The sequence below is a fragment of the Montipora capricornis genome, chromosome 1 (assembly GCF_036669925.1).
Source record: "Montipora capricornis isolate CH-2021 chromosome 1, ASM3666992v2, whole genome shotgun sequence".
In the NCBI taxonomy this organism is placed as follows: domain Eukaryota; kingdom Metazoa; phylum Cnidaria; class Anthozoa; order Scleractinia; family Acroporidae; genus Montipora; species Montipora capricornis.
In genome coordinates, this window is record NC_090883.1 from 26158346 (window position 1) to 26170845 (window position 12500).

A 12500-nucleotide genomic window follows, 5' to 3' on the forward strand; every position below is an offset into this window, starting at 1 on the left:
TGTAGATTATCACAGTTATCATTAGGTTACAAAGAACGAGACGAAATATGTCAAGTATAGAGAACTCAATGTCTGCTGAAAAAAAAAAACAGAATTATGGAAAAAGTAACAACAGTAAGTTTTAAAAAAAGTCAGTCTTTCCAAATTGCGAATATTGTGTTAAGAACACATAGACTCATAGTAAACCAAAAAAGCATACAAAAGTTGCACAGAGACACCACCACCCTATAGCAGTCTTCTTTTATTCTAAATAAATAAGGAAATAGAATCCTAAAGAAATCTTACTTGAACGGCAAAAGCCAAAAAAGGGAATTTCCCTAAAACCTATTTTATCTTGAAAACACTTTAAAAGATCGGCTTTCCAAAACAAGTGGTTGCCAGTTTCAAGCACTGGAGAGTACCGTGTCACCTTTGAGAATCCTAAAGAAATCTTACTTGAACGACAAAAGCCAAAAAGCAGTTACTCAATTACTCAATTACTATGGGTCCATGAAATAAGCGTTCTTTAACACAATATTCGCAATTTGGAAAGACTGACTTTCAATATAAGTAATTGAGTGTTTCTACATAGAAGTTTCTACACGAGTCAGATGAAACTTTAAAATTAACACCGGAGTCATTTTAGTTCACCATTTGAGATATTTTGTTCCGTTCGTGGTAAAATGGCTTTTGATAAGATGCTTTTTGCGTTTGCCTTTCAAGGTAATATTTCTTAAGGATTTTATATCCTAATTTTTTTAGATAAAATCATAATAATAGAAGCCGTGACTCCTTGATAATAGGGTGGTGTGTCTGTGCGACCTCTGTATAGTTTTAGGGTTTTTGAGTCTAAAAACTTAAGTGTTCTTTTACACAATATTCGCAATTTCAATGATTTGGGAAGGCTAACTTTGTTTTAAACTTACTGTTCATTACTTTTTATTCTGTTCCTTAGTTTTTTCAGCGCAGGTTTGTAAAAATACGTGCTTTCCTCTAACTTAACACCTCAGACATTTAGTTACCTACACTTAGTTATCGACATTTAGTTATATCCGGGTACTCCGGTTTTCCCCTCTCCTCAAAAACCAACATTTAACTTGATTTGAGTTAATTCATATTTCAGTTTACAGTGTCCCCAATTAGTGCTCCAGCACTAGAACGACTATAGACATTTAAATAAAGTTCCTTCCTTTCCTTCTGACATATAGGCCACTTGCACTATGAGGTCATGTGACATCGTTTTTAAGAAAATGAAAGTTTCATGATTTTGCCTTCGAAACACTATTAGTGGGTCATCTCTTAAACAAAATAATAGTGATTTGGTTTTTCAAACCCGCACCATTTGCTTAAAATGAGAAAGTCCGTAGCTGGTCACGTGACCCAAACTTAATTTTTTAAAATTATGAATTACCGCTTTCTGACACAAGTTTTGCACTTGAACTTCAAGGAAAATGTTGAAAAGATGATTTGGTAACGTTCATGGCACATCTGAACTCAACTATCCAACATTTAACAAGATACAAGCAAAAAGTAGTTTTGGCCGCCCTGTTGGTGGGCAAGAGTATTCCCTCCAACCTGGGGGCCAAGACAAATCATGCTACGTTGTTGGAAAATCAAAGTACCATAAAATTTCTCCCTTAAATGCGTTTCTTCTCAAATTTCGCGTGTAAGATAATTTTTATGTGTTCTGTCAATTTTTGGTAACATCAAGATTACAACTCACTGTTTAAGGGAAGCATTGGTCATGTGACCTCTTAGTGCAAGTGGCCTATTTCGTCCCGTTCTTTGTAACAACAGTAACTCTGATAATCTCTATCTATGACGTATTCCAATTTATTTTTTTCTGAAGCATCTTAGCGGGCCGGAATCCTAAATCCTTGAATATGATTGGCTATTCGCGCGCCCGCAGCCGGTCCAGCTTTTTACGATACGGACCACGGTCCAAAATCTGTTCCGTACTGAAACTGTCGCGGCTAAATGAAAATGTTTTCACTACGGCGCGACGAACCGTTGGATTTTACCTCTTAAATTGCAAATCTTTGCTTACTAACCGTTGCAAAGAGAAGGAAAAACATCAGAAATGGAATGAAATGCCTGGTTATTCTTCAAAAAGGCGAGTATTCACATGATCTTGCTGACCACCCTTTGCTGTTTTCGAATCGTTGGTTTTCTTGAACTGTTGACATGCCGTTGAACATAAAACAATTTACACTGCAGAGCAGTTTTTCTAACTCGGTTTTTCGGTTGACATCCGTTATTTTCTTTGGAGTTCCATTTTCTAATCTCGTTTTATATTGCTTCATTTAAGAATATACGGATTCCTAGCTAAAATAGGCAAACAAACACGTCGCGAAGTTGTGGTTTTTCGCGTTGTTGTTTTTCGTGAAATGTTGACATGCTGTTCAACTAAAACGACTTACTGCAGAGAACTCAAATAATAAGATATGAGAATTCAAATAATAAGATAGGAGTGCAGAGACAGATGTTTGAGTATTTTTCACGAAAAATTTTCCTCCTGTTTTAAGGCCTGCGGCCTCGGGCCGTACTGAAGACCTCTGGCACAGTTTTTTCCTATACGGACCTCCCAGCCCGTGAATAGCATATATATATTCCCACTGTTCAAATGTACGAAACGTTTCATGTATTCTATGTTATTCAGTTTTGAATATAAGTAATTATGCGTTTCTACATAGACGTTTCTACACGAGATAAAACTTCAAAATTAACGTCGGAGACATTAATTTAACCATTTGAGATGTTTTGTGCCGTTCGTTTGTAAAATAGGTTTTAGGGAAATTCCCTTTTTGGCTTTTGCCGTTCTAGTAAGATTTCTTTAGGATTCTATTTCCTTATTTGTTTACAATAAAAGAAGACTGCTATAGGGTGGTGGTGTCTCTTTGCAACTTTTGTATGGTTTTTTGGTTTACTATGGGTCTATAAACTAAGTGTTCTTAACACAATATTCGCACTTTGGAAAGACTGACTTTTTTATAAAATTACTGTTGTTACTTTTTCCATAATTCTGTTTTTTTTTTCAGCAGACATTGAGTTCTCTATACTTGACATATTTCGTCTCGTTCTTTGTAACCTAATGACAACTGTGATAATCTACGGAAGCTTGCAGGTGCCATCCGAGTTGCTGAAAACCTGACAAAAAACTTGTGAAAAGCCGACATCCGAGTTGTGAAAATTGTGAGAATCCGACATCCGACTTGAAAATCCGTCAACCTAACATCCGCAGGCAAGTTGCAGATTGTAAAATCCACCGCAAATTTGGACATAGTGAAATTTGAAAAAAAGTGACAGACCTGCGCGGTCTCCCTTTTAATTTGTGGGTTTGTGAATACAGCTAATTATGAAACCTTCAATTAATTTCCTTGAATGATTATCTCCTCTTGTATGATATTAAACGAGCTATTTTGAACACGTTTGTCGGAGCATTGTAAACAACAACAACGTAAACCCACTTAAATCGCCTAGAGATCTGAGATGAACCAAAGAACATTGGGCGATGGGATGGCGCTGTGGTGAGAGCACCACCTCACGTTTCTACTTCACCAGCCTCTAAACATTACGGAAAATCCGAATATTTTGTACACATTGGAACGGAATCCAAACCGAATCCAGATCTCTAACAACAGAATTTACAAATCGTGCTCGCTGCTTTTGCTTACATTTGGTTAAACCGAGCTGAGGACCAACCTAAGTGGATACTACCATAGTAAAGTAGCTATATAGGCAAAACATCGACACCTTCGACACCTCTCTGGGCGAACTGAAAGGAACATTCACATAGAAGGACATATGCACTTGTATACATGTTATTTTTGTATCACGTTAGTTACAAGTTTCCCTTAACTTAATCTCACCGCTATAAGAGTTGTACTCAAGTTCATCCTTATTGTCTCAACAGATAAGTCCAGATTCCTTGAGGCTAAAAATAAAATGAACGGTCCCAACAACGGCACAGAAACAAACGGTAAGCAAATCAAAACGGGTTTGTTGTTTTCGATGTTTACCGAGTTGGCTTATTGTTGTTGAAGCTTATTTAGTCCAATAGTTTAATTCACGAAGTGCCACTTTACCTTCAACAGGATCATATGGGGCGCCGTACTAGTCAATATTGTTTACTTATTTCTATGGTCTCCTGGACTTTTTATGTGATCAAGTTAACTTTTTATGTGGTCTCTTTGAAATTTTATGCGGTCAACCTGACTTTTTGTATGGTCAACTTGTGACTTTTTATATGGCTAACCTTTGACTTTTTATATGGTCAACCAGACTTTTTATATGGTCAACTGTTGACTTTTTACTTGGTCAACTGTTGACTTTTTATTTGGTCAACTGTTGACTTTTTATTTGGTCAACTGTTGATTTTTTATAAAACGCATCGCACGCCTGATGGGGCTTTCAGCGAAATCAACTAGTGACAGCCGTACGGTGATCTTTGACCAAGTATGAGTCGAGACACAGCGAGAGAAAGAAATGAATATGGATTGTTTTTATTCTTCGACAATCTCAAGCTATTGCTTTCTACAATAACAACGTTTGAAGAAGCCGATAGGTCGCAAAGCTTGTCATTAGAGGATATTGATCGGGCTATTGGTAGATTGATGGCTGCTGTAGACACCATTCAGTTGCTGATTTCCGAGATTGAAAGCAATCGTGATTTTGCTGAGGTGTTACGAATCCTAAATGTAACTCTGACTAATGTAAGGAACTTGGGTGATCTACTACAACTACATAGACACGGTGCTCCAGATTTAACTAGGGAAACTGCATATAGTAGCCCAACCATTTCCACATGCAATGGTCCAGGACGCCCACGTTACGTTATCGAGGAAGAACAAATACGTTTTTTGAGAGAACTGCATTTCCCGTGGAAAAAAATAGCCGATTTACTTGGAGTGAGTGAGAGTACTCTAAGGAGGAGAAGAATGATGTATGGCATAACTGGGGACGAGGACTTAAGCTGGACTCAGATTTCAGATACTGATTTAGAAAAAATAGTACAAGAAATCCAAACCTTAACTCCCAATATTGGGCAGGCAAGACTGTTGGGTGCTCTCAGGAGTAGAGGATTAAATATCCAACGATGGCGAGTGAGGAATTGTCTCCGCACACTTGATCCCATTGGCACAGCCTTGAGGTGGCGACCAGCAATTTACAGAAGAAAGTACAGTGTTCCAACTCCAAATGCTTTGTGGCACATTGACAGCAATCACAAACTTATCAGATGGCGACTCATAACCCATCTATGCGTTGATGGGTATTCCCGCCTTATAATTTACGCGCACTGCTGTAATGACAATACAGCTGACACAGTGTTGGAGCAGTTTGTCAAGGGAGTTAACAGCTACGGATTACCATCTAGGGTGCGAAGCGACTACGGTATGGAAAATTTTAAAGTGGCACAATTCATGTTAGAACAGAGAGGTGTTGGTAGGGGAAGCATCATAACTGGCAGTTCCGTACACAACTGCCGCGTCGAGAGAGCACACAGAGATGTCTATTCTGGCGTACTTTGTTTCTTTGCAAGAACATTTGCCCACTTGGAGGACAGAGGGCTTCTTGATCCTCTTAATGAACTGCATTTATTTGCATTACATTACACATACATCCCCAGAATTAACAAGTGCTTAGAAGAGTTCAAAAACCAATGGCAAAGCCATCCCTTATCCTCTGAAGGAAATCGTTCTCCACTACAGTTATATACATCTGGTATGCTTGAGAATGAACAGTCTAGTTATGCTGGAGTGGCGAGTGTATTTGATCCATCAGGACCATTCCCTGCGGAGGAGGAAGACTACCAGGTGGTAGTTCCAAGGATCAGTGCTCACATTTCTTCTCAACAGATGGCAGATTTGGAAAGTCGATGCAATACTTTGCAAGACGAAGACAGAAGTGGAGAAATCACTTATTTGCATTGTTTAAACATATTGGTGTCTATGATTTGACAAATAATCTTTATTTTGCGAGTCATCGTAAGGTACTAGAAACATTAGATTGACGACATTTCTGATTTCCTTGACTGTATGCTACTATGAAGACATATAAGAGACCAAAGGCGTCAACTGAAAACATCAAACATTGATTTTATTGAACAAGATCTCTTTTAACCTAACTCTTAATTTCAACAACAATAACAAAGTTGTAAGATATAACGATTATTCAAAATTATTCAAAGACAGCAGAGCCTTACAACCGTTACCTCATCATAAAATCCTTTATAATGCACTTCTTGCAATTTTATTCAAGGTGGCTGACATCGATTTATATCACATTCCAGCAAGTTTACGTGACGGATTAATAAAACCATTCTTCAGCAGTTGACACAATAAAAAATGGAATCAAAAATGTGCCTAAACATTGGTGATATTGAGAACATTTCCATAAATTGTTTACCAGTGTTAAGGCATGTTCTTGATACCATTTTTGTTGTATCAATCGATTAATACAACAAGCTTGTAGAAAGTGATAAAAACTGTGCCATCCAACCTATTTCTGTAAGTTCCACTACTGGACAAGCACATTCTCCTCAAAGTTCGTGACACATTTCTTTTAATACTAATTGGGAGAAATATCTGGAACATCTGATCTTTGGTGATCAATTTCCCTATACTGATGACCTGCATGTTGCATTATTAAAGACATGTTATTTTCAGAAATTTTCCTTTAATTAATTAAATGAAACCTCAACTATTACCAGACTTAACAAAGTGACAGAAGATTGGGTGGTTAAACAAATGTATAAATGAGAGCATCATTTATCTTTAAGCTATGGTCATTTCCCACTTATCGGCATTTAAAACAGCCATGAACTCTTCCCTGAACTCACAGAAGCTTGAATAGGTGCTTGGTAGTTCTAACGTGTAGCTACATGTGTGAGCAACTGGCCGTCTTTGAAACCCTTCATTGTTTGTGAAAGAAATTGTCAGCGTCTCAGTAACAAGAACATCTGATGCTGTAGTAAATCTCAAAAAAGTGGCAAGTTTGGACTCGTCAAGACCTCTTATAAATCTCTTTAAGTGAGCTAAGGTCTCCCCCTCAGCAGCTGTAAGGGGTGTTGCTTTAAGGAGGGAAATAACGTTGACATTAGTTGGCAGTATGGAGGAATACAGTTCATGCAAAGAAAACATATCAGGAAAATATAACTTAAGGTGGGAAACAATAGGCCCCCAGCAATCAGCTACATATTGAGGTTTCTGAATTATTTCCTTGTGGGCAAGTTCTCTGATTACTTCCACTAGGTTGTCTTGTGTAACTCTTCGTTTACAATCAAAAGCTGACAAAAAGTCAAGTAATTCTGCATTGTCACCCTGAATGCTATCAGACAAACAGCCCTCTATTACACTAGCCTCAGATTTAGAGACATAGTGCTTGAAGGAGTCTTGCAACATCATGGAGGTTACACTTCCCTCCCCAAAAAGGCAACCAGTGAAAAAAGCTTTGCTTATCTTAAGGGGAAAATATTGGCAATCAGTATATCCCTTAACAAGTATCCTTCCGACTGCCTCCCACTTTTTTCTGTCAAAATCATGCCTGATGTAGGGAACCCTCTCACACTCTCCCAACATGTGTGACTCATAACAATCTTTCCAAAACAAAGAAAAGACTTCCCTTAGGACCCCATTACCCTGTCCAGCCTCTTCAATACCATGCTGATTTATAATGATGGCATTTAAATTAAATTTCAATATTGAGAGATCTAGAAAGATCTCAATCATATCTTCTCTAATGAGGGACCTTTGTACTCTTATTATTTTCGTTGGCACTTCATCACTGCATGTTGGAGAAGTTGGTACGACATTACTAATAACTACATCACAATTGTTAGTGGACTGGTCACTCCATAGGTCAATAAATGGAGGCACTTCTACAGGCACCGAAAACAGTGGATCTGCCTGATCTAGAGGCTGAGGCTGACTAATTGGCTGCTGAAGGGGTGAAGACATTGTTACCACAGGGTTGTTTGAGAGGTCATCAGAGAGTTGACTAAAGGTTGGACTCATCAGTTGCTCATCCTCTTCATCTTTATCCTCATCTTCAAGGGGATCTATACATCTGATGTATACACTCCCTTGCCCTGAGAGCTTTATTATCCTTTCGCCATCCATCCTTACCCCCTTTGCCAGTTTTGGAATCACCAAGGTTCCATAGCATGCCTATATAAAGGAAAGGAAAACGAAACTGTTCTCCCTTGTGTTGTATAATTACATGCTTTGGTACAGATTTTCCTAATCATATCTCTAAGAACAAAGAGTACCAGTGCTTCCACTATTGGTCTCCTACCCTCATTCCCCTCCTTTTCTCAGATTGCAGACTGTCACAAATGGAAAAAATTCTCTTTGTTATGAGATGGCATATAATTGACATTCCAACAAAAAAATGAAAGGAACACAACCAGCTTTGAAAGGTTACATTTCCTAAGTATCTGTCAATATGTGATCATAAACAAAGCAACAGCCCTTATACATATTGATCACAGTACTAAAAAACATTTATTTAAGAAATAATGTGAGGACTGAACTTTCTCCTTAACGTCTGTTTTTCTTATAAATTTAGGGCAAACACAAACTTTGAGAATCAAATTAAAAGGAATGACGTTGACTCTGTCTCAAATGACTGTTTTTGCAGTTGTGTGCTTAGTTACCTGGCCTTTGAATGAAAGCTACAATAGGCTAGAGTTGAGCTTGTTTTGATAGAAACCTCTTTTCTTGTGTTAATTTCAACTAATTAGCATGAGGACAACATCGTTAACATAAGAAAGGAGGGAATTCGGTATCATAACAAGGTCAATTCCGGCCTCATTTTCATTTAAAGGCCAGGTAACTACGCGCATATCTGTAAAAGGGTCTGCATATTACTACAAGGGGTACATGACATGAACTTCTCATATTACCCATACTAACCTTGAGATAATCAAACAGAATATCTTTCCTTGGAAGTTGGCTTTCAATGTTTCTTTTGAGGTCAAGAGGTGTCCACCTTCTGTCGAAAGGAAACTCGTGAATGATGAGGCCTCTCTCCTCTAATTTGACTTTGTTTGCGTGACTTGGTACTTGGTTCATACTTGGATTAGGTATTATCACTAATTCTCTGTGCACAATGGACTTCAGAGGTTGCCCAAATTTTGATGACTGCGATTGAGAGGATATCTTGTGGTTCGAGGCACTGGAACTACCTTTTCGGCTATTTGTTCTCCCCCCCCACGTGCGTTAAATGTTGGGAATCTTCTTCCAAGCTTGGCTGCAATCGCAGAACTTCCACTTGTTGATGGGTTACAACTGCTCGAAACACTACCAGTAGCAGTTGACGATGCTAAATTTCGGATGTCTCTGCATTGGAGGTTGCCAATTGCTTCAAGCGCCTGAGTCGCTATAGCACAGGCGGACGTGATTTGGTCCACGCTCTCGTTACTGTCAGCCATATTTGTTGCGAGCCTCGCGCGCAGTGCATTAGTTGACCAAATAAAAAGTCCATATAAAAAGTCAACAGCTGACCAAATAAAAAGTCAACAGTTGACCAAATAAAAAGTCAACAGTTGACCAAATAAAAAGTCAACAGTTGACCATATAAAAAGTCAACAGTTGACCATATAAAAAGTCAGGTTGACCATATAAAAAGTCAGGTTAGCCATGTAAAAAGTCACAAGTTGACCATACAAAAAGTCAGGTTGACCGCATAAAATGTCAGAGACCACATAAAAAGTTAACTTGATCACATAAAAAGTCCAGGAGACCATAGAAATAAGTAAACAATATTGACTAGTACGGCGCCCCATAGCGCCCCATAGGATCACCTCCCTTTTATTTGGTTTTCCCCTTATGTCTTTTTGGAGGCAGAACCATGGATTCCTTTATTCCAACCCCCACCCCCCCCCCTTTTTACCACCTCAGTCCTTTGAGCACATTATATCTCACCATATCCCCCATCTGGCAACTAATTTCCATCCATAGCGTTAAAAAAAGAAAAAAGGTAAGACATTAAATCATAAAGAGATTTATCGGTATCGGATTATCTGGGGTCGAACGTAACCATCCGATCATAAGTTCCAATGCCCTGACAACTTGCGCTGACTGGCCACTTATCTCGATATCGTACGAGGGCCTCGAAGCCATGCATGTATCACATGACACCTTGCTTCACGGTCACTTGTGTACTTTTCATTATTATTATTATTATTATTATTATTATTATTATTATTATTATTTCTCTTTTAGGAACAAGTGACTCCAGTTCCACACGACAAGTTCCTGGTTATTTATCATCGAACGCCCAGATTGCTTTGACATCAGCATATGCACTTACCTTCTTGATAGCCTTTTTTGGCAATTCCTTTGGCTTGTTTGTAGTGTTGAAAAAATCTACTAGACGTGTAACGAACCTCTTCATAGCAAATATGGCTATTGCCGATCTATTACTGACCTTAACAGCTATGCCACACCAAGTCGCACATCTTTACAAAGAAACTCTTTGGTTTGGAGGGATATTGGGAATCGTTACTTGCAAAATGCTTCGCTACGCTATTCCTATTTCTGTAGCAGCTTCAGTGTTAACAATGTTGTTCATTTGAGGACAACATCGTTAACATAAGAAAGGAGGGAATTTGGTATAATAACAAGGTCAATTCCGGCCTCATTTTCAATTAAAGGCCAGGTAACTACGCGCATATCTGTAAAAGGGTCTGCATATTACTACAAGGGGTACATGACATGAACTTCTCATATTACCCATACTAACCTTGAGATAATCAAACAGAATATCTTTCCTTGGAAGTTGGCTTTCAATGTTTCTTTTGAGGTCAAGAGGTGTCCACCTTCTGTCGAAAGGAAACTCGTGAATGATGAGGCCTCTCTCCTCCAATTTTACTTTGTTTACGTGACTTGCTACTTGGTTCATACTTGGATTAGGTATTATCACTAATTCTCTGTGCACAATGGACTTCAGAGGTTGCCCAAATTTTGATGACTGTGATTGAGAGGATATCTTGTGGTTCGAGGCACTGGAACTACCTTTTCGGCTATTTGTTCTCCCCCCACGTGCGTTAAATGTTGGAAATCTTCTTCCAAGCTCGGCTGCAATCGCAGAACTTCCACTTGTTGACGGGTTACAACTGCTCGAAACACTACCAGTAGCAGTTGACGATGCTAAATTTCGGATGTCTCTGCATTGGAGGTTGCCAATTGCTTCAAGCGCCTGAGTCGCTATAGCACAGGCGGACGTGATTTGGTCCACGCTCTCGTTACTGTCAGCCATATTTGTTGCGAGCCTCGCGCGCAGTGCATTAGTTGACCAAATAAAAAGTCCATATAAAAAGTCAACAGTTGACCAAATAAAAAGTCAACAGTTGACCAAATAAAAAGTCAACAGTTGACCAAGTAAAAAGTCAACAGTTGACCATATAAAAAGTCTGGTTGACCATATAAAAAGTCAAAGGTTAGCCATATAAAAAGTCACAAGTTGACCATACAAAAAGTCAGGTTGACCGCATAAAATTTCAAAGAGACCACATAAAAAGTTAACTTGATCACATAAAAAGTCCAGGAGACCATAGAAATAAGTAAACAATATTGACTAGTACGGCGCCCCATAGCGCCCCATAGGATCACCTCCCTTTTATTTCGTTTTCCCCGTAAGACTATTTGGAGGCAGAACCATGGATTCCTTTATTCCAACCCCCACCCCCCCCCCTTTTTACCACCTCAGTCCTTTGAGCACATTATATCTCACCATATCCCCCATCTGGCAACTAATTTCCATCCATAGCGTTAAAAAAAGAACAAAGGTAAGACATTAAATCATAAAGAGATTTATCGGTATCGGATTATCTGGGGTCGAACGTAACCATCCGATCATAAGTTCCAATGCCCTGACAACTTGCGCTGACTGGCCACTTATCTCGATATCGTACGAGGGCCTCGAAGCCATGCATGTATCACATGACACCTTGCTTCACGGTCACTTGTGTACTTTTCATTATTATTATTATTATTATTATTATTATTATTATTATTATTATTATTATTATTATTATTTCTTTTGTAGGAACAAGTGACTCCAGTTCCACACGACAAGTTCCTGGTTATTTATCATCGAACGCCCAGATTGGCTTGTCATCAGCATATGCAGTTACTTTCTTGATAGCCTTTTTTGGCAATTCCTTTGGCTTGTTTATAGTGTTGAAAAAATCTACTAGACGTGTAACGAACCTCTTTATAGCAAATATGGCTATTGCCGATCTATTACTGACCATAACAGTTATGCCATACCAAGTCGCATATCTTTACAAAGGAACTCTTTGGTTTGGAGGAATATTGGGAATCGTTACTTGCAAAATGCTTTTCTACGCTATGCCTATTTCTATAGCAGCTTCAGTGCTAACAATGATGTTCATTTCCTTTGAGAGATTTTACGCCGTATTCTTTCCTCTTCGAGAAGCAATTTTCCAACGACCAAAGATCCTATCAACGATGATATGGGTTCTATCGTTTGCATTAATGTTCCCTTACGCGTTTCTT

General features: G+C 38.7%; 3 protein-coding genes across 3 annotated transcripts in view; 1 reads left to right on the forward strand and 2 right to left on the reverse strand.

The window, feature by feature from the left end:
• Positions 1-12500, reverse strand: part of LOC138037190 (neuropeptide SIFamide receptor-like) — a 75650-nt gene that overhangs the window by 36081 nt on the left and 27069 nt on the right. The window lies entirely within an intron of this gene.
• Positions 6753-11238, reverse strand: LOC138013638 (uncharacterized). The gene is made up of 2 exons (XM_068860731.1): positions 10723-11238; positions 6753-8144 (listed from the first exon to the last, which is right to left on the reverse strand). Exons 1-2 carry the CDS (start codon positions 11236-11238, stop codon positions 6753-6755), a joined length of 1908 nt encoding a protein of 635 aa, XP_068716832.1.
• Positions 11909-12500, forward strand: part of LOC138013647 (neuropeptide SIFamide receptor-like) — a 1641-nt gene continuing 1049 nt past the window's right edge. The window contains exons 1-2 of the mRNA XM_068860739.1: positions 11909-11939; positions 12028-12500. The exon at positions 12028-12500 is cut by the window's right edge and continues 1049 nt beyond it. Coding sequence (XP_068716840.1) covers positions 11909-11939; positions 12028-12500 — 504 coding nt within the window. The remainder of the gene's footprint in view (positions 11940-12027) is intronic.

Excerpts from the sequence above, each read along its gene's own strand:
- LOC138013638 (XM_068860731.1), bottom strand. The coding sequence starts at position 11,238 with ATGGCTGACAGTAACGAGAGCGTGGACCAAATCACGTCCGCCTGTGCT. Across the intron at positions 8,145-10,722 it reads TTCTGTTTGATTATCTCAAG|GCATGCTATGGAACCTTGGT; the intron begins GTTAGTATGGGT and ends TCCTTTATATAG.